Here is a 22957-nt window from a genome sequence, read left to right on the forward strand (position 1 = left end):
CTGCCAGGTTTATATTCTCTAAACACGGGTTAAGGGGTAAAAACCACCAGGGGACGGGTTTTGGGGACATAACTTCTGAAGGGAAGGTTAGGGTTAGAGTTAGAGTAGGCTATGACAGTGTGGGTGTGTCACATCTTGCAAAAATGGAGGACTTTAGCAGGATGTGATAGCTGCACAAGCTTCCTTCCCACAAATACCTCACTTCCTTTTTTTTTTTTGTTAAAGAAAAATTGGTGTATCTCCAGAACGGAAGGCCGTAGAGGCAGTTTTTGGCAATTTCTGCCTCTTTTTGTATCACTGAAATTAAAGCTTTATAACTACAACAGTATTAATGAATGAAATGAAAGAAAACATTTGTCCCTTTACATCAATTGACTTCAAATATTGAATTGAGAAATTTAAAAAAACCAAAGTGACATTTCAAAATCTTAGTTATAAAACAGGCTGAATTTTACATATATGGATCAAACACTCCCTGTCCACATGTGTACCAAATTTTAGGTTAATATGTGACACCACTGAGGCACTTTTGAGTTTTTACCAAACAGTGTCCTTTGGCCATCTCCAGTCTGCCAAACCGATCCAAAATGGTCCAAATTGGCTAAAATGCACACTGCAACCTTTCCTTTTTTCCTTTTCAACAGATAACCTTTTGGGGCCAATCACAAACATGGTTACTTTTAGAAGCACCAGTTACATAAGTAAAATGCCATATGAACATTTCATTTATGGGGAGAATATTCGGTGTCCAAAACCAGAAGTAAACCCACAACTACTAGTGATGGCTTAAATTATTAATGAATGAATAATTTAATTATTAATTCACCATGTTGGTATAAAAAGATGACAATGACAAAAATGATGATAAAAATCAATGAAAAACAGAGTAAAAGAGAACTCCAGGCCGACAGCATTGCCTGTGTGCGTCACTGTGTGTGTCTCATGCGGCTCAACTCCGGTTACACAGCGCTTATTTGGGGTGAAAAGTTTTCCCAATCAGAGACGGTTATGCATCACAAAAAGATGAGCAGTCTGACAGACCTTTAAATTAGCATTAGCACAGAGGGGAAAGATGACAAAACGTCAGATTGACCCGACACGATGGATAAAACTGAACCACAGATTATTGTTGGGCACATCTTCAGCTTTAAAATGAGGACAAGCTTGTTAATTTATTCAGTAATGACTTCAGACTTTTTTTCTTTTTTGTGAGCAGGCTTGTTGAAAATGAAATAAACTCCATTTTTGTTCTTCGTTTTTGTTTTCTATGACAGTATACAATTTTTGGTGGTGAAAGAAACGGTGTAAAGATGGTACACATATGTTTACACTAACTTTGTTGTTGACGTGACGCCTGTCAGAATAATGTATATAAGTTATCCCACGTTTGCTTAAAGTTACATGTATTAAAGTGTGGAAAATTACTGGCGTGCTGTAGTGTGAAGAAGAAGAAGATACACAACTCATTCTGCACAGATAAGATTAACCAGGTCACGCAGACCTTGAGACAGAATGTGTCGTCCTCTGTGTATTCAAAATAAGAGGTAAGCACTCCTATGTAACAAGGATAACCTAAAGAAATAAAAAGAGAGGAAACGGAAGGACGAACTCAGAGCGTGTTGGAGATTGTAACTGAGTACGTCTCTGACCGTTCTCCTCGCGAGTAAAATAACATCAGTTCCAGTTGTATTTCTTTCCTAATGCAATTGAGAATGTTCTAGGTTGTTTGAACCTGACAACGCCGCATTGACATTTTCATGAAACCTAGGGGGACTGAGTGAACAGGTTAAAGGATCTCTGAAATATTAGAGATAAGACACTTTCTCTCCCATTGAGCACTTATTTTCCCAAATGCATAGTTTGGAGGTGTGAAGGCCGACCTTTGTCACTGGGGAAGGTGGGTCCGGTCTGAAAGTCAGTACACTTGTAGCACACACAGTCATGACAGACATACTCAAATTTCAGCCTGCTGGCTCAAAGCGTTTATGAAATATATAAAAAAAGACACTTAAGAATAATCTGGCTTCCCCTGGCAGGTATCCACCTGACGGATGACCTTTGACACTTGGGAAGGTCTCTCCAGTCTGAAACTTGTATGTCCTGATGGACATACTGAAATTTCAGCCTGCTGGTTCAAGTCTAAAGTCTCAGTCACAACAGATAGAGACAATCACACAAAATCATGTTAGGTATAAACCACCATGGTTTATACTTCACAGCGCTCCTATGAACGTTTCCTCAAGATTCAGACTGCTAGACAAGCGTCGCCTGAATGCAACTGTCCTCCAGAGAGAAGATCCTCTCAGGACCGCATCAACAACATCCACCGTCCAGTTGGCAGTCAGATGACCACAAACAGGCCAAACGAGATGTTGCCCAGACCCAGGCAAGTTTGAAGGAATGTCTGTCAGCCCAGTTGACTGAGAAGGAGCAGACTATGGAGAAGTGGAGGAAGGAGAGAGACACTCTGGTAGATTTGGAAGTCCAGCTGCAGGACTTCTCTCCAGCCAAGCAGAGAAGGACAAACTCATTCAAGAGCTACAGAATAACACACAACCACCACAAGAGGGTGGTGATGGTGGCATGACAGAGCTACAGGCTACTCTGCAGGAGAGGCAGGCAGAAACGGACTAAAGAACCTGTTCAGGTTCAGGGCAGTACAGCGTGGCAGTTGAGAGGCCTCCAAGCTTATTTAGAAATACCACACATACAAACAAACAGTCTTCACACTGTCTGTCTCCAAAGTTACAAACCTATTAAGTGTTTTAAGTCCATCTGCCATATGAGGCTTTACATTAAAGTTAATTCATTGTTAGCAACATTACGTGGGCGAGCCGACCCTTGTGATGGAGGTGTATTTCAGGTGACGTCACACGGTGAGGAAGATGTGAGGAATAGTGACCTGTGCATAAAGAAGAAAAGGGAAAAAACAAGTTCCTGTGAATTCATTTAAAGCAGAAATGGATTAAAACTGAACTCAGGTTCAGGGGAGTACAGCATGGCAGCTGACAGGCCTCCGAGCGTATTTGGAAATTCTCTTTTTTTGACAAACCAATGCCAGAACATAACACGGGAGTGCTTCACTGCCAATTTGGGTAGCCAGTGACCGGGGTCCCCCAAAAGAGAGGTAAAAAAAAAAGGGGGCGGGGCAGCGAGTCAGACACACTCTGACCCAGCTATCATCAACAAGGGGTTTACTGACGATAACTAGAGGACTTTCTGGGGGAGACCTGGTCTGATTAGGAGAGATTGTGTCCATCCCACCGTGGGTGGAGCCACTCTTATATCTAGGAATATGGCCGATTTTATTAGAAAGCCAAAACCCTGAGAAGAGACCAGGAGGCAGAGCAGCAGTTTAACACGCTCCTCTGCGCCTCAGTCAGAGCGGTCACCTGCCCAGAATAGAATAAAGTCTCTGTCTATGTTTAGGTCTATAGAAACTGTGTCTGTCCCCCGAACACCTAAATTTAGAAAAGTTAATAAACCCAAATTAAACAGAAGAGGAGCTAAAATCAACAACTAAACTGAAATCAAAATTGCCACATATTCAGTCTCAAATAACACTGCGATCAAATGTGGACTGGTGAACATTTGATCACTATCATGGAAATCCCTACTAGTTAATGATCTCATCGCTGATCATCATCATTGATTTGTTTTGTATAGCAGAAACCTGGCTGCAGCAGGATGAGTATGTTGGTCTTAACGAATTTCCATGTCCCTCGTGCCACAGGTTGGGGGGGGTGGCATATTTCAGTCAAACTTACTAATCAACCCGAGACCAAAATCTGGCTGCAGGTCTTTTGAAAGCCTCACTCTTAGTCTTTCTTTCTGACTGCCCCCCTCTGGTTTGTTGAAACAATGGATGTTCTTCTTATGACCCCCCCATTTCAACACCTGAATCTCCTGCTCCAGCTCTGCCGCCGTCCATCATGATCTCTGAATGGGTCGGGGCCCCGGAGTGTCATGATGGAGATCCTAAACTGTGTGGTCCTTTCCTGACCTCCTGCTCAATGCTCTTCAGTCTGCAGCCATATTAGTTTACCTCTGAGGAAGCCAAGGTGGCATACGTCATTAGCAACCTTATGTGCAGAGCTCTCCTCTGGAGAACAGGGGAGAGGGAGAGGCAGACTCCTGCCTGTGAAGGACAAGCTTGTTTCCTACCCTCTACCCTCCACACTTGATGGACTCAAAGAGCTTACCGCATCTCCCTCACCCCGGCAGTTCAAACTCTCAAGACCGAAGACCGTCTCAAGCTTATTAAGTTGCCTGGTGGGCTTCTCCAATTCTTTCAAGACCTCATTGTGCTTCTGAAGGTAGCTGGTAAATTCCTTTGGGGAACACATGTTCCTCATCATTACATCACCGATTCTCTGGTAGCCTTTGACATGAGCATTAGAGGCCCCCTCCCAGAGAGCCAGTATCTGGTCTAACTCCTTGAGGAATCCTCGGTGGAACTCATAGATGGGATCAATGTTGGAGAAGAGGAGCCTCATCAGCAGGGTTGTAAATTCATTTTTTTGATCACCATCCAATGTGGTTGGTGACTCTCTAAAGTTGCCAGCCAAACTAATTTCTGAATGAAATGTCTTCAGAGCTCTTTGAACTGATTTCTTCAGAGCCCTCATCCAAATCAGAGCCACTCTCAGTCCCTTTAGTTTGGCGTTTGTGCACAAACTCAGGCCTGCGTGAGTGAAAACTGTCAGCATGCCAGATGTCAATGGCTTTGCTGGGATCAAAGTTTTTGATGTCAGGTGAGCACAACAGGGTTTTAAGGAGGTCAGAGAGGGTCTCACCTTTCAGGCGGGACCGCCAGTCACTCTTTACCTGCTTCATAACACTGAACCCTCTCTCACAGTCAGCTGTAGTTGCAGGGATGGTGAGGAGAGCATCAAAAAGATCAACGTCAACAAACGGATGGCACAGCATTCTGTTCACAGGAGGCCAGGTCCTCTCAAAGGTTCCTGTAGCAGGATCAGACAGACAGTAAGCGTTAGGCACTGGGGAAAAAAAAAAAAAAAAAAATATATATATATATATATATACAGTATATAGATGTTAAACTTTAACTCTGCTCTTAGCATCTCCCAGGGGTACAAATGACCGAGACCGAGTTAAAATTTATTTTAACCCGCATTTGGCGGGTTGGCGGGTGTGAGTTAGAACCGTGGTCATCAGGCCTTCAGTCCTGTCATTTTCTTTGATCACAGCGCTGCAGAACCACACAGCGGAAAGAGGCTTAAAAAGTGGAACCACACTGAAGAGGTTGGAATATAATCACTTCATTTTGGGGCTCATTTACAGTCACCAATGTACCAGTGGTGTGAAGGACTGTGCTAGACCAGTTGTGTAAAGGGCCATATTGAGTGGCATAAAGGATTAAAAAGACTAGATCAGAAAAAACTACCAAAACTATTTTGCACAAATACTTGACATCACTAGTTGTCTGTCTATTAACCTCACATCCATATGGTAAAGCATGTTTATTTCCAAATTCCCTATTTGATATGTAGAATTGGCTAAATTGTGAGGACAAAACCTTTTCAGAACAGTTCTTCATAATTTTTCTTAGTTGTGGTGATTTTTCTCTGTTTCTCCTGTTTCTACTGCCATCTGACTGCTATTGATGCAAGAAGCAGATGTTTCTAGAGACCAGGTTCTATTCAACCCCCTCTGACTGTGAGAACTGCAAACTTTCTAAGCTCGTTTTCAGATACATTCAAATGTCGGGATACAGAGCAAAATAAATAAATAAAAACCCGTCTTTACAATATGAAAAACTAAACTTCCAATGAGTATTTACCTTTCCTCTCAGGTTAAAAGTAACCCACGGTGTAGTGCATGACAAAATTCACTGTCAACTGAATTCAAGGTTTAAAATTGCTCTGCTTACTGACCTGGAAAAGTCATTCTTAGGGACTCGCATCAGGATGACAAACAACAGCACTACCGGCACCAGTGAGTTGATGATCTCCAGTGTTTTGGGGAAGAATGAGTAGTCTCTGAGGCTGAGTAACAGTCAGGCTTCCTCCACCCACTGCTGCACCTACCCCTTCCCCCAGGGGAACAGGTTTGACGTCTTTTACTGAGACATTGGCAAAGATCATTGAGTTGCCATTGTATTCGACGAGTCCTCAAACCCACCTGGAGAAGGTGAGAAGAAAGCAGGAAGGAGGGAGAGAAGAAACAGAAGACGGAACGGGTTTCAACAGAAACCTTTCATAAAACTTCACATCTCCCTCGGTGTGTTTACCTTGTGACTGTGACGCAGGAAGCCACTCTCCTCAATGTATCCCACAAATCCCCAGACAGGAATGTCATCCAGGACAAATTCAAAGTAGTATAGTTCCTCAATGGCCTCTCGGAGCTGGTCCACCTAACACACAAAACATACCATGGATCACATTCCTACTTTTTTAAGACTCAATTTCCCTTTTTCAAAATGTAGACTGATGACAAACAGTACAGCCAATTTAAAATCAGGTTACTTCATTCTTATAAAAGAGCCGTGTGTAATGAGTTTAGTTCAAATGTCCTCAAACCTGTTTCTCTGACAGGGTTTTTTTCTCCACATTCTCCCTGAACCGGATGTGATACAATGACTCTGCCATCCTGTCACCTTCCAGCACTTCTCCTAACCTCAAGGACTTGTGGTGTACCTGAAGAAGTGCCAGTGTAGGACTTATTTGAAAGCAGCACAACTGATGAGATGGGGAAGTCAAAACAGCACCTAATGCTATTACAGCAGACTGACAAACAAATTTCTCAAACTGAGCAAGTCCACTAGTATCTTGAGTTAGAAGGTCCCACACTTCTTAACATGAGAATAAAGCACCTAATCAAAGTGAACAGTGTTGATAAGGCTGCTGTCGTTGCAAAGATGTGCTCAGAGTATCTGGGATATGAAGGAAAAGGGAAGGGTTAGGGTTAGACTTGGATGCATACGCCGTATGTCCCCGCTGTAAGCATATGTACAGTATGTAAGTAGCAGTTTGTAATAGGTTTCATCAAAGTGTTTACATTTTTGTGTTATTAGTGCACATATTTTATGTCATATGTACCATGTTGATCTTTACTCCACAGTTTAGTTTTCATCAGAATCTTTGTTCGGAATGTTACATCAAAGGCAAATGATGTCATAGAGCAGAATGACCAACTTCAAGGCACAATAACAAGCTCCACAGTCGGTGTGTGCATCAGACAGTGACGACACATTTCAACAGCCAGCGTTTCATATTTGGATTTTGGATTGCCTTTCCATTTTAACCCATCTTTCTACGTTGGACGTTTTTTTGACAGCACTGGAATTTTCCTCTAACATCAAATCCTGTGATTGGTAAGTATGTTCAGTTTGCCAACTTATCTTAGAATTGATACTTTTCCTCACAACATTTGATTCAACGTAGGGTTAGGGTTAGACAGTTTAGAGTTAGACAGTAGAGTATTCCTATGCCTATACAGTATTCCTCTGACGGGAATGCTATTTCTTACATTGTGACACAATATTGTGTCCACATCCATCCTGTTTTCAGCTTGTGATGGCATCAAAGACGTCCCCCACTCCATGTGTCCAGGAGGGCAAGTTAGTTGAATCAAATCAAATCAAATCAGATTTATTTGTATAGCGCCAAATCATAACAAAGTTACATCAAGGCACTTTACATATAGAGCAGGTCTAGACCAAACTCTCTATAAATTTATTTAAAGAGACCCAACAGATCCCCCGATGAGCAAGCACTTGGTGACAGTGGCAAGGAAAAACTTCCTTTAAGAGGCAGAAACCTCGAGCAGAACCAGGCTCAGGGGGGGCGGCCATCTGCCTCGACCGGTTGGGTTGAGAGCGAGAAGAGAGAGAGTGAGACAGGCATTGGAGGGGGTGTAGGCAGGAACATGTTGCTGCATGAAGTTCATGAAGTTGAGCTGTAATACAGAATTCATGAAATATGGGACCAGCAGGTGTTGCAGGAACATGGGATGGAGATGAGTCACCACCTGCAGGATGAGGACAGGGAGAGAGAGGAGAGGAACTGGGAGAGACAGAGACTTTGGCAGAACGTGGTTAGTAAATGCAGTATAAATGTGTGAAACTGTGTTTTTTAAGAAGGATGGTTCTTATCAGTGCATGCAAGGAGGGAGTTAGAGAGAAAGAGGGAGAGGGGGAGAGAGGGTGACAGGGAGAGACAGAGACAGAGAGAGAGAGAAGCTCAGTCCTTCCCCCAGCAGCCTCGGCCTACAGCAGCATACCTAAAGAGTAGAGGACTTTTTAACTGTACGCTCTGTCATACAGGAAAGTTTTAAGCCTGGTCTTGAAAGTTACTAAAGAGTCCGCCCCCCCGGACCGATGCTGGGAGTTGGTTCCATAGAAGAGGAGCCTGATAACTGAACGATCTGCCTCCAGATTTACTCTTGGAGACTCTAGGAACCACAAGTAAACCTCCATCTAGAGAGTGGAGTGGCCTGCTAGGACAGTAAGGAACTATGAGCTCTCTGAGATACGATGGAGCTTGGCCATTAAGAGCTTTATATGTTAAAAGAAGGATTTTGAATTCTACTCTATATTTTACTGGCAGCCAATGAAGAGCAGCTAACACGGGAGAGATATGATCTCTTTTCCTAGTTCCTGTTAATATTCGTGCAGCAGCGTTCTGAATTAACTGAAGGCCTTTTAGAGATTTGTTTGGACATCCAGATAGTAATGAGTTGAAGGGGGCTGGCTCAGCTCCAAATCCTGCCGATACCAGGTGCAGTCCATTTTGGGAGAGGGCACCTTTGGAAAAGTGGCAAAATGCACAAGGATGGATGACTCGAAGACGGTCGCCATCAAAATGGTCAAGAAAAGGAACGACCAAGCTGAGAAGGCAAATGCGGAGGTACGTAAGCTCTACGTGACGATCAAAGTTAGACTTGTGCTGTATGGTCATCCTTTAGATTTTGGTTCATTCAGCTGTGTTCTTAGCTGCAACGTTCATTTAGAATCTGCCTGACCAGACGTACCTCCACAGGTGGTCATACTTGAGAAGCTGAAATCACTGAACGCGGACAAATGCGACATTGTTCAATGGTACCAGGTTTTCAATAACAATGGCTACATTTGCCTTGAGTTTGAACTCCTGGACAAAAGCCTCTTTGATTTCATGAAAGAAAGGTTCTTTCGACCCCTTTTTCTGAGTGAGATCAGACCCATCATAAAGCAGGCTAATGTGTTATGATGTAAACAGTATAAACATTGAAAAATGCTGATAAATAGTTGAAATAAATGTTAAATGTGTGATATTCATGACTTTTCAGCTTGCCAACGCACTTGAACACTTGAAGAGTATTAGATTAATACACGCAGACCTCAAGTTGGAAAATGTGATGTTGGTCAACCATATTCAGCAGCCATACAGAGTCAAAGTGATTGACTTTGGCCTGGCATGCGAGGTTTCAAAAGCCAAGGTGTGCTCATACATTCAGAGCCGTCCATACCGGTGAGTAACTGCAATCATAGCTGATCTCTTAGCGTTGTCCCACTATCCATTAACACTAACTGTCAATGTCTTTATGAGGGTGTTAAGCCAGCAGAATTCATTGTGCTCCAAAATATTGGCAGTAGCTTTCATAACTGTATGATTCTGGGTTCTTGTCCTCTCTCAGATCTCCAGAGATTATTTTGGGGCTCCCATTTACAGAGGCCATAGATATGTGGTCTCTGGGCTGCATCGCTGCTGCTCTGTACATCGGCACTCTGCTCTATCCTGGCAATTCATCATATGATGTAGTAAGCAGCACTTCAGCGATTCTTAAAAATCTGTTTTTTTATTTTTTTACACACATATATATATATCTGATAAGAGTTAATGTGCCTGAAGATAGGATAGAAAAAGAATCCATAAAGAATTCATCAAAAGCTCCCAGCCCTTACTTTATGTGTTGTATTTACAGATGAGGTACATCGTGGAGACGCAGGGTCAGCCGCCGGATCATCTGCTCACACGCTTTTTCCAAAGAAGCCGTCAATGTGCCTCTTCTCTTTGGAAACTTAAGGTACCTACTCAAAATGTGCTTCTTTCTTGTTCTCATGTTTATGCTCTGTGTTGGTGTTTGTCCAAGCCTGATGTGCTCAGAATGTCATTGCTAACAAATATACTATTAGACACAAGAACAGGTATACAGAGACACAAAGATTCAGTCCCAGGATAGCAGAAGGTTAAAGCTGACCTCTCTGGATAGCATCCTGCATGTAGGTGTTCTTTTTCGTCTTTTTCTATGTACACTTTGAGCTTGAACTTATTTCTTCAGCTCAGAGAAGTTACCCTCGGTCCTGAGGAAAACCTCAGTCCATTGTTGTGTGTTCATGTTTTAGCTCCGCCTCATCAAGACTGATAATTATGCAGATAAAGCTGCAGAAATGGCTGATGTGTTGATGTTTGTGGACATGCTGAAAGGCATGCTCCATCTCCACGCTGCTAAACGGATTACAGGTCTTGCTTTAAAACGATGGAGGCCTTCTGCAACAAAACAGGTAAATCTGTGCGTCCATCACCACGGCAGCCCCGCTGTAGCACCGCTGGCCTTGTCCGGCTCAAACACGTCAGCCAACACCCCTGCTCCGCTAACCAGACGACACATTCAGATAGGTCAGGGGCAAAAAGAAAGCTCCATCATAAAGATGAGGATGTAAACAAAACATCTCATCCATCCAAAAATATCAAGTCTGCCTTTGACCACAGTAAGCACAGGTATGCTCCTCTACATCAGTTAGTTTACAGACATTTTAAGAATTGCTGAAGATGCTGTGAGATTTCATTTTTAGTTTCAGCCAGTTCACTTTGTGTTTTTCAAATGTCCAAAGATGTGCAGACTCGACTAGGAGACGTCTCACCGAAAGCAACCAATCCGAGAGTTGGATCACCTCAAGCCGTAAGAGGAGGATGGCCGATGAGGAGTATCAAATATCCAAGACTCGCCGCAATGAAAGATCTGATTGTGAAAGGAAGAGGTTCAGAGAAGACCTGTCACACTGTCGCACCTCAAGCTGCAGCAGCAAGACACCATGCGTCTCTCCTAGAGTTAAGAAGAGGTTGGCTGAAGATGAAGACTCTGAGAGCTCAAAGCACAAAGAGAAGATGGCCCAAATACAGCATGAAAGCAGAATCGCTCACAGTAGCAGCCATTATTCTGCTCCCTATGGAAGGCCACACAAACGCCAACGCCACATTACACCTCCGTCTTACAGCACCGAGACCAAGAGGCAAGCTCAGTCACACTTGCCAAGAAAAACGCCTGACGACCATTGGCAGTCTAGAAAAAGAGGCCGAGAGAAGGAAATGAAGGAAATGAAGGCCCGACGTTAACACGTTTGAATTGCACTGATTGTACGGTTCATGGATATGAATTCATATGCATACATTATGAACCTGTTGCATTGCAAAAAATAAAAAAAGAATAAAACAAAAAAGCTCCACTCGTTCAGTCCGGTAATAACCACTCAACAGGGAGGCATCCCTACAAAGCACTTCACTGCCAGATTGAAATATAACTTTAGTAGTAGAGAGTCCAATTTACTGCTGCTAAAGCTGAATCATCAAATACCTCTAACTACATAATAAATCTCTTACAATGGCAGAGAAAAATACACTATAGCAGGCTGGAACTGATAATAGCGGCGTGCAATGAGAGCACAGCCGGGTGCTGAGAAGTAGCCTGAAATATTCATAATGCTGCAGTCCCTCCTCGCTCATGATTTCTCTCTGTTTCCTTTACCATGACATCCAGCCCTAACGTACACTGCCTTTCTGCACTCATCTACTGGAACACAAAGCAGAGAAATCAGGGTCTGCAAACCATTTTAAGCATTTCCCCGTGTTAGATGGGTAATTCTCTCCCGTTCTGAGGCCTCCCCCTGCCGCATCACAGTGGCGTCCCATTGGTGTTCATTAACAAAGCTAGTCAAGAAATGGAAAAAAACCCCTCATCTTTCTCATTTCACTCCTTAGTTCTCTCTGCTGCCTGCCTCCATCCAGGTGGAATTCTCTGCTCCTGGATTTTAGGCCAGTTGCATGCAGAAAAACAACCAACAACAACCAAGCACAAAAACAAACAGGAGCTTGTGCTTGTAGAAAAGTTTTAGTTTAGTTTTAGTTGATATGTTTTTGGGTTGTGCGATTAGGAAGGAAAAAAAAAGCCACTTCTTGTGTGTTCTATCTGAAAGGAAGGAAGTTCCTGTACTCTGAATACTTTCTCATGAGAAAACTAGTGACATGCAAAAAGAGATTAGTCAGTGACAGTTCCACATTCCCTTTTCAAAGACAGAGAACAGCTCTGAGTCCAGCATGACACATGATGGTTATTTTACTCACATGTTGTTAACCATGACACTTCATTTACATGTGCACAGGGTTTTTGTTTTAAGAAAGGCTTATCATTTTCTGCATCATCTGAGATTCAGCCCAGACAACAAACTCAGTGATCGTCTTCTTTACTGTCAAACTAAATAATCACTGTTGGTTTATCAGCAGCAACAGTTGCAATTTCCTCTCTGCTGTGACATACCTCACTGTGTGTTTGTGTGTTTGTTCGGAACCAATTTCTTAAGTATCACAACTCCACATTACATGGTGTCCATTCACCTGGCGTTCTTGCCAATATTGTGCTCTGAGGCTGGTTCTCACCTCCATCATAGTCCTTTACTTACTGATATCTTTTAATCTTCTGCTGTGTTTATCAGTAAAATAGAATGACTCCCTCATGTTTGTGCTCCTCCGCCGCTCAGACTTGAGATTACATTCATGTTTATCCAGAATAATACCAAATAATAACCATTGACGTGAAACGTGGTCATAACTGCCGTAGGAAGTCTTGGGTACGGTGCTAAAGCATTTTGTGACATCACCTTGACCTTTGACCTTTGAGCACCAAAATGCAATATGATCGACAATATGATAATAATTCAGAATGAATGTGCTGCTAACACCAGAGGAAGCAGGAGGAACTTTATGTCTGCAGGTCAAAGTTCATTACCGAAGGTCAGAAGGTCATCGTGGAGCCAGTTGCTTAAGATCCGTGACAGCAGTAACGGTTGGGGATAATAGATACTAAGGACATCAGTGTATTGCAATATGGTTTTTCTTTTACTGTGTATTTTGGGATATTTTATTTTTATTTTTGATTCTTCCTGTTGAGCAGATGTGGACTAATGTTTTCTGTTTGTTTTTGTTTCAGCTCTTACGTTGTTGTTGTTGTTGTTGTTGGTCGAATTTGAAGGCAAAAAGGAATAAAATACTTCAGACCACCACCAGTAAAGCTTTATTAATTTCAATTGGCACAACATGCTGTTAGATGTCGGCTCTTCAAGATTCATACCCATGACGGACAGCAGGTGGCAGGAGTTGGTCTGAAAACTGGAACGGTAAAGAAATATGGAAGGTGCACAGGCTTCATCTGTGAGCCTGAAAGACATTCATGAACAGATTGTTCAGGATCATAAAGGATTGCTTCAAAATGCAAGACAAGATATACAGCAAATCATTTCATGTCGAGAAAAGATGAAAGAAAAAATGTTTGCTTATCAGAAAGAGGACTTAAGCAAAAGGGAAAAAAGGCTGATTAGCTTGTATGAGCAGTGGAAAGTGCAAGCATGTGAGGCAAGAGACAAACTTAAGTCAGACATGACGGAATCACACGTCATCTCTTGCGGACATTTTGAGACTTTACACTGAAATAAGAAGTCACATGGCACCATCTGCTGACTTGAGGAGAAACATTGACGCATGTGAAGCAGTAACCCGTGACATTATTAAAATCATATATGAAAGACTAACAGGCATCGATGGAGATTTTGATGCTGAACATGATTTATTCATTCATGTATATATGTATATATACTGTATATAATAATATATAATATATATATAACCCTCCAAAGTGCGTCAGCTGACTTACTTGGCAAAGGTAACCTCTTCAGAACTCGCTCCCCTGCTGAACCAGGTGATCTGACACTACCCCTTCCTCTTCTCCATCCTCCAACCGCTCTTCTCGCTACAACAGCTTAATGCCTTGTGCACTGCCTCTGAAGTCTTCTGCCCCACAAAGAGTGAGGCTGCCCTGGGCAGAAGCAGCTTGAAAAAGGACTCGTAGGGTACAGGGGCTGGATTCTTGCTGCAAGGCCTTGGGAAGAAGACCCCCAACTCGGCGACCTCATCATCTGGGACAGAGGGGCTCCGGTGCAGGTGGGGATCAATTGGACTGGAAGGACCAGGGCTCTTCCAGGCCGAGGACCGAACTCCTGCTGTCCCCTCCCACTCCCCCACCTCCTCGTTCACTGCCAACACCGCTGGTGCTCGCAGTGTTCTCTGCTTGTGCTGTTGTGCTGTTGATATAACATGGTCCCGGACAGGGCCTCCGGGCTGGGTGTTAAAGAGCATCTTGTCTTGTGCGTGACAACCAGTGGTGTGATGGAAAGGGGAATCAAAGCCACGCAGGCCTGGCAGCTCGTGTGTGTCCTCAGTGATCTTCAGCAGCTCCTCAGTGATGGCAGCCTCTTCCTTCTCCTTCTCTGTTCTCAGCTGAAGCTCCAACTCGTGTTTCTTCATGAAGACCGACAGCTCAGTTAAAGTCATAGAAACATTTCCTGCGGCTCCTGTATCTCAGTTTGTTGTCCCTTCACCACTCTTCTCTGTGTCCTTCATTGGCTCCTGTCTCACCTCCGTCAGATGGTCCAGCTTCACTGGCTCAGTGCATCAGTCTGTTCAGTCTGTTGGTGTCAGCTGCCCTAAGCCTGCTGCCCCAGCACACCACAGCATACAGGATAGCACTGGCTACCACAGTACAGTCCTGCAGATGTTGAAGGACCTCAGAAAATAGAGGCGACTCTGGCCCTTCCTGTAGAGGGGGCGTCAGTGTTTTTAGCCCAGTCCACTTCATTATCAATGTGTATTCCAACATATTGGAATATGTATGCACACTTGTAAGCAATCGACTGCCGTCAGTTGCCGTCGGTTGCCAAGCTCTGTTGGTTTTGTTAAGATAGCCGTCCCATCCGTCCTTGATGTCCCCCAAAAAAACAACTCTTTGGATCTTACTGAATGACGGAAATGACATATTTTGTTTGACAATCAGCAAATTTCGCTGAAAAGCGACTAGTTTGCAGGTATGGGAAAATTGTCCACCGATGAACAGTCCACGGTGGTTTTGCTTTTTGGAAACTATTAAAGCGACCGTAGAGTGTGTAGACAGTGAACGTGTCATATAAGTTGACAGATAACATGGCAGCAGACCAAGGATGGATTTATAGATATATTGCATGGTTCTGTGCATAGATCAGTGTTTGTCAAACTTTTTTAGCCCAAGGACCACTTTATCTTCCAGAGTACCACCAAACAGAATCCCACTCTAACACGCTCCCAAAACACAACAACATATGAAGAATAAGCTAAATTTAGGTTTAATATACAACAGTTTAAAGTAAAAAAAATAAAATAAAAATAATTATTCAAACAAATGCCATGATATGATCAGAAATTCTTATATGAATTTCATTTTATTTGAAAAAGTAAATGTGAAATGAGCTGCAGCTTATTAACAACAAACTGCACTTATACTGTAACAGCCTATAGGTCCCACTTCATGTCATTCTAAAGAGCCAATAGTTTGAAACTAAGGTGGTGGGTATAGGAAGTCTATGTTTGTAATTATGGTAACAATAAAATGCTGAAAAAAATGTTCCCCTTAATGTCCAATATCACTGAAATGACTGGGATTTTACATATGAAACAAAAACTAGGACAATACAAAACTAATAGATCTGTGACTTTTATATTTTGATCTTTCCGTCAAAAACTCAATGTGAATGTTAGTGAGACGAGTGGTGCTGCTTATCACACATCAGTTTCTGAATGTCTGGCTCCAAAGAGGAGAGTTTCAGTCTCACACTTGGCTCCACATCTAATCTGTTGCGATGTTTTGTTTTCAAACCAAGTGTGGAAAAGCCAACCTCACAGTTATATGTAGCTGGGAAGGGCATGAGCACTTTGAGGGCAGCAAGCTTTGGATGTTCAGGAAGGAGATGAGCCCAGAAGTCTGTTAAGGGCTGTTGTTTCAATGACATTTTGAGATCTCCATCTGATGCAATGTCCACAAGACTATTGCCTTTGAGTAGTGAGAGCTTGCTACAAACAGATTTCTGATCCACTCAAAGTCCACATCTAGCTCTGGAAAGTATTTTCCAAGCTGCATGTGAAGGTCTTGCAGATGTTCCTTTGTGGCTGTGACGGTGTTGTCACCCAGGGTCTCTTCAGTTTGGAGAAGAAAGTCCACTAGAGTGGGGAAACAGTCAAATTCATGGCCATCGATACGTGCGCACCAGAGCTGCCCCTTTAATTTTGTCCTGTACAGTGAAGACTGTGACCGCTTTTCCTTGCAGTGCTAAGTTGATCACATTGAGCGTGCTGAAAATATCTGCAAGATAGGCGAATTTGGAGAGCCACAAGAAGTCATGAAGTCGATCATACAGTCCATCAGCTTGGTGCAGAAATAATTTGACTTCATTGCGCAGTTCAAAGAAACGAGACAGGACCAGCGCGCTTCAGTGTGGAACAGAAGTTTAGTGTGCTCACTCACCATTTCATTTAAATACACCTTCTCCCTTTTCCGGCAGTTTTGGCGGCAGTCTTGACACAAAGGGCACCTCTGAGCTGTTCTGTTGTCTGGACCAGTTTAGTAATCTGTGGAGTGTTTGTGTTTATTTTTAATAGACCCTTTCCCTTTTCTCACTGCAACACTGTCTAATGTTTGTCTAGCCAATGTTATTACTATTACTGATCGAGATCATAATAAAAATGTTGAAGTTATTATTATTATTATTATTAGTGGTAGTTGTACAATTGATTACGCAGGTCTTGTCTTCCTGACTGGTTAAAACTTTACCGATGTGTAGCTTGTCACATTGCCCTTTATATCAAATCTTGATCTAGAAAGTGATGTGAGATAAAAGTGGTGAAGGAAAAATTTACAGTTGAATAATAAAGCGACAGTGAATGGAAATGGAAACAAAACTGCAAATTTGAATTGCATATTCAACAGAATTAACCTTGAGTGCAGTAACAGACGTATCTTCTTTGTTTATCTTGCACCTGATCACTCAATGAGGGTTCCCAGGATTTTCTCTGCGTATAATCTTGAAAAACCCTCATATTTCATAAGGATGTCAATGGTCACCTGCATAAATGAAAACATTTTAGGTCAGGACATCATAGGAAAAGATAAAAAGGAAGAAGACACATCACCACATTTATTCATGTTAAATTAGCAGATATTTATGGGTGATCAAGTAACAGCAAGCCAGATTCTGTTGGAATGGCAGAACTGTGACATGAATGGATACCATTATGTCTTTGTTAACTAAAATTGGAGCATACCTCTGGTGCCATGACATCAATTATGAAGTCAAGGTTTGGGAGGAGGCTGTAGTCCAGTGACAACATTGGCTTTATTCAGTTCATGAGGTCATTCATGTGTTGGACATAGTACGGGTGTATTTATACATTTTGACAAAATGAAGACTTAAAAAGAGAAATCTTAAAATTGTTTTAAGGGCACAGTTTCCCCCGGGGTTTTGCCAAAGGAACATCCTGCTGGATTTCCTCTGCCCACTGCCCAGCATGTCTTTCAGTTCCTTTAAAAGGGTTCAACATTTATCGTTTATAAATAATGAGAACAATGCAAACCTTTATTCTTTCTTTGGAAATTAGGCCTTCAACCCCTTTTGTTCTTAGGCATGTCAAAGTACAGGAAAGTACATAAAGAAAAAGCAGCAATACAGCGCAGTACAATAAGGAATTCAATTGATTGAAGCAGTAAGAGAATGGTGAAGGTTGGTCAACCTGGTGAAGTCACGTGGCTCGGGCAGGTCACACCCACATGTGAAAATGCCTGACTGACTGGGCTCATAACAGGCTCAGTCTTTGTGCAGCCAGCCATTGTCTGTCATGTCTCGCACTTCACCCAGTCCTCCTTCTGCACATGTGGATACAACGGCCTACAGTTTCAAAGGACATGACGGGCCTAAATTAAGGAGCAGCTACAGCAGCTACAGTCATCGGGCCCGATTCAGGCTGCAGTGTGCTGATGCCAATTGAGATCCAGATGCTACATTGAACCTCCACTTTCAATTTGGTTGAACTGTACAAAGCCTCAGATTTGCAGATATTTCTCTTCCTGATGTAATACTGCCTGTAAACTATGTGCAGCTGACAGTGCACGTCAGCTCCAAGCTGTGAATCTGCTACTTAGTGTGTAGTTTTAACAAGTGTACCTTCACTGCCCCTTTCCAGGGCTGTCGTAGTAACTGCAGGCATGGATTGTCTCTGCCATGAAAAACTTATGCACTTTCTTCCCCTAGGAAAAACAGTTCACTTTTTTCACAACATGCCTATATTATCAGTCGACTAGTATCTTATGAGTTTTACATCACCTTAGGAACCGGAACCGGAACAATTACGCAGGCTGCGTGATACATCCTGAGATGGCCCAACTGGACCTGGTTCAAAGGTTCATTCGTCATGTCTGTCCCTTTCATATCAAGCTCGGCTGCCTGAAGTGAATGAAATAAAAGACTACTAATGTTTGTACAACATTAAGTTCATGCAGCGAAAGAATAGCAATACTTGAAATAATTTGACAATTCCTAGACGGGGATGTGTTTCATGTCATTTTGTAGGCTATATAATGGTACTTTTTTGTTCCTTTAACAAAACGGTGCTCACCGTGCAGACAAATACACCACAGTTGACGCCATCTTTCTGCCTCCACTGGTCTGGATATGAAATAGACCATTCCTTCAACCTCCATATGTTCTGAAATGCAAGGCTAAAAACAGCTGACATATGAATTTGTGTTATATTTTTCATAGAAAGTCATTTTGTTTACATAGCTACTTAGAATGTCCATATCAGGTGGAGAAATCAAGGTGTACTTTTCAAGGGAATCATAAACTCTGATTTCTGTTTTTGAGCCATCTAATACCTGTCAACACAAAGGCCAGTATAACCGTCGTGCAGTCCACTACATGCAAATATAAATGAATAAAAGTCTTTCTACGACTATCCGTGCTGGCGCATTCGGCTTTAGTCTTGCCTTAAGCCCTTGAATAAGAATTATTTAACACCAATTTACAGCTGCAACACTAAGGAATGACAACTACCGTCCATCTGTCCCAATTTGAAGACTTTCCTTTGTTTGTTTCTCCATTTCTTTCAGGAATGACTGATTAATGTTTTCATTGTGCAAATGGAAGGCCATTTGCCATTATGACAATTTCAGTGACACAAAAAGAGGCAGAAATTGCCAAAAACTGCCTCTACGGCCTTCTGTTCTGGAGATACACCAATTTTTCTTTAACAAAACAAAAAAAAAGGAAGTGAGGTATTTGTGGGAAGGAAGCTTGTGCAGCTATCACATCCTGCTAAAGTCCTCCATTTTTGCAAGATGTGACACACCCACACTGTCATAGCCTACTCTAACTCTAACCCTAACCTTCCCTTCAGAAGTTATGTCCCCAAAACCCGTCCCCTGGTGGTTTTTACCCCTTAACCCGTGTTTAGAGAATATAAACCTGGCAGGACTCTTTAGATCCATGGACTCAGGTCAGCTAGTCCAGACCAGAGCTTTTGTTTCCTGGTCACAGAGGGATGGGACTGTGTGCACCACTTACTATTTTTTTCCAACCTTAATTATGGGGGGATGGAGGAGCCACACACCCAGCCTTCCTCCTTCCCTACCCCTGACATGACTGCCTGGCTGGGGATGGAGGAGCCACACTCTCAGCCGTCCTGCCTCTCGCAAACACACTCTGTATAGAGACACAGGACTGGAATAAGTGTTGCATAAACTCTCACTGTCTACAGAGATAATTTTATACCGTATCTTCCAGGCTGGATCTGTGATGTGGACCCCAATCTTGGTGTGACGTTCTAAATATGTCTTAGCAGCAGAGTTCTCATATGTGCTTGCATTGAAAACAAAGTGTATACACTACCTAGTATCTGTATGACAGATACTCTGTAGTTTTATTACCCTTTGGACTCACCTCTTGGATCCTGGGGGTCTCAGGAGTGGTTCTGTCCAGCAGAACATACTCCTTCCCTCTCCAAGCAGGAGTAGGGTTCGGGAGGAGGGAGTTAGGGAGCTGGAGTAAGCTCCGCTGGACAGACCCACTCTGGAGTCCCCCCAGGATCCCAGAGAAACACAAACCCCCACGGCACGTCAAGGCAGGGTCCCATGTGGAGGTAGTTTTTATTGTTTTAGTTAACTATATACAGAGTGTACAATATACGGGCAACTATTTACATCGGGTTGGGTTTATATATATATGAATCCATAATCCTTCATATAGAAAACATGTAAAAAAAAAAAATTAAAATAAGTACATAAATAAAAAAGAAGAAATATATTATTATATATGTATTATATATTATATATACCATGTGGAGACTGCTTTTTTTTTTCTCTTCTTTGGTTTTTTACTGATTATTTTACAGTATAAAAACCTTTACAAGTATGAACAACAAATAAACAAATACCTCCAGCTAATGAACTCTGTCTTCCTGTAGGCCTGTTGTTGTTTATTTCCTACCTCAGTGCACTCTTGCTGTTTGGATGTCAGTACTTCATGCTGTTGTTTCAAATTACAAACATTCTTGTGGAAAATATCACATCGTCCCATTTTTCTCCACCTGTTGTCAGAAGACCATACCCTCCAATATATAATTAAACAAAACTGCCAAATCTCAGACACAAAACCAATGATGAAGGCTCTTTTTCGCAATCTTTTATAAATGCTTTGAGCCAGCAGACTCAAACAATGGCCCACAATTCCCAGATAAGTCTCTCTGCCCCTCCAGGCTACTAATGTTCCCACTTGCAGGTTTAGAGTCCTTTAGCTCCCATCCACTGTTCACATGGCTCTCAGGTCTCCATGAGCAGCATCTTTGCAACTGCCAGCTTCTCCAGTGAGGACAGAACCAGACATCACACCGCCTCATTGGAGGGTACCATGTGGAGACTGCTTTTTTCCTCGTTTTGCTTTTTACAGATTATTTTAGAGTACAAAAAAAAAAATACATCTCCAGACAATGAACTCGGTCATTGTGCATTCTTGCTGTCCTCATCCTGCAGGTGCTGAATCTTCTCCAGAGTGGCTTTGTCTATCAGCCCCCTTTCTAAGTATAAACAAAAAGAAAGGGGTTGACAGGCAAATCAACGCTGGAGTAACCACAGGATCCCACAGGCACGTCAGGTTTGTGTCTGTCTTTGTTTTTTATGGATTATTTTAGAGTATAACAACCTTAAAAAGTATGAACAACAAATAAACCTCCAGCCAATGAACTCGCTCGTTGTGTGTTCTTGCTGTCGTCATCCTGCAGGTGCTGAATCTTCTCCAGAGTGGCTTTGTCTATCAGCCCCCTTTCTCAGCATAAACAAAAAGAAAGGTGGTGACAGTCAAATCAACGCTGGAGTAACCACAGGATCCCACAGGCACGTGAGGTTTGTGTCTGTCTTTGTTTTTTATGGATTATTTTAGAGTATAAAAACCTTAAAAAGTATGAACAACAAATAAACCTCCAGCCAATGAACTCTGTCTTCGTACATTCTTGCTGTCGTCATCCTGCAGGTGCTGAATCTTCTCCAGAGTGACTTTTTCTAACAGACCCTCATCACATCATAACACAATCCCTGCATTTTTTTCTTTCTTAGTTTTTTACACATTATTTACCTGAATAAGTATGAACAACAAACAAATCTTAAAGTGATAGATGTGTTACCTTTCTTAACGCTAAAGAAAAGCCAACCCTCAGTAAAAACCTGAACAACTATAACAAACATCCTTTCTTAATGTTTGTGGCTGTCCACACCGCGTCTCCAACTCTCTGACTCTCTCTCAGAATCGCAGGGCTGGCTCGCCATCTGTGTCGTCTCTTTTGCAGAATCAATGGGCTGGATTCACCAAATAAGTCATTCCTCTATTTCTCTGGTGGAACGTCTGAGTAACAAAAACACAACCTACACAGAAAGTGCAGAGTTGTAAGGTTCTTCATCTAATCATGTTTCTCATGACATCTCAATTCAAGGAAATACATTCAAATACATCAAATTGAATAACAATTAGTTTAATCAATTACTCATGAATTACCATTTTAAACAGTACGATTTTTAACAAATACATCATTTAAGACTCATTTTTTAACTAAATCATCATTATTCAACTAATTTAATCCATATTTTGTAAGATTTATTATTTATATGTAATAATATTCTTAGAATTATACTTTATCAAACCAATTACAACTTTTACAATTCCAATCAAAAAATAAAATATACCACACCTTAATGACAAATGAAGACTTCAAATGACATAAAAGATAAAAGAAATGCATCTTTAAACAATACATGTGTACTCTTAGCTTTAGCTTAGCTATTAGCATGAGCTAATTATAACAAACCGCGCTAGCATTAGCATAAGAGCTAGCGATCTTTCTAAAGCATTAAACTGAAACTTAACGTGCACAAAAGTAATAGAAATGCATTGGAATACAACTTAGGACATCCGGTGAGCAACATGGAGCAGGTTATATCAAGATAATAACCAAATATATAATGTTTTCCTTTTGAGCAGCTAGCGAACAGCTGGCTAACAATGTGCTAACTCACCGGAGGTTCAGTCAGTAGCTTCACATAAAGGGGGATGGGGGTTATCTTCCCCGCCTTCACAGCTTTTCAGGACAGAACTTGGGACTCGTTTGTGACAACTGGAGTCTGTTTGTGTTCATGTGTGTCTGCTGAACGTGTTAACCGGAAGTGAAGCTGTACATAGAAAAGGACTGCACGCGATAGTCGGCTGACGGGAAAACTCATAAACGGGACACTGCCGCCTACAGCCATTCTTTATCATCTCATATATACAATTAAGGACAATTACACA

At 42.1% G+C, this 22957-nt stretch overlaps 1 protein-coding gene across 1 annotated transcript; it reads left to right on the top strand.

Annotated features, from left to right (window-relative positions):
- Positions 1–4707: 4707 nt before the first annotated feature.
- On the top strand, positions 4708–10663 carry LOC115038360 (homeodomain-interacting protein kinase 1-like). The gene is made up of 6 exons (XM_029497219.1): positions 4708–4754; positions 8720–8870; positions 9003–9194; positions 9289–9470; positions 9637–9760; positions 10346–10663. Exons 1-6 carry the CDS (start codon positions 4708–4710, stop codon positions 10661–10663), a joined length of 1014 nt encoding a protein of 337 aa, XP_029353079.1.
- The last annotated feature ends 12294 nt before the right edge of the window (positions 10664–22957 follow it).

The sequence above is a fragment of the Echeneis naucrates genome, unplaced genomic scaffold (assembly GCF_900963305.1).
Source record: "Echeneis naucrates unplaced genomic scaffold, fEcheNa1.1, whole genome shotgun sequence".
Taxonomy (NCBI): domain Eukaryota; kingdom Metazoa; phylum Chordata; class Actinopteri; order Carangiformes; family Echeneidae; genus Echeneis; species Echeneis naucrates.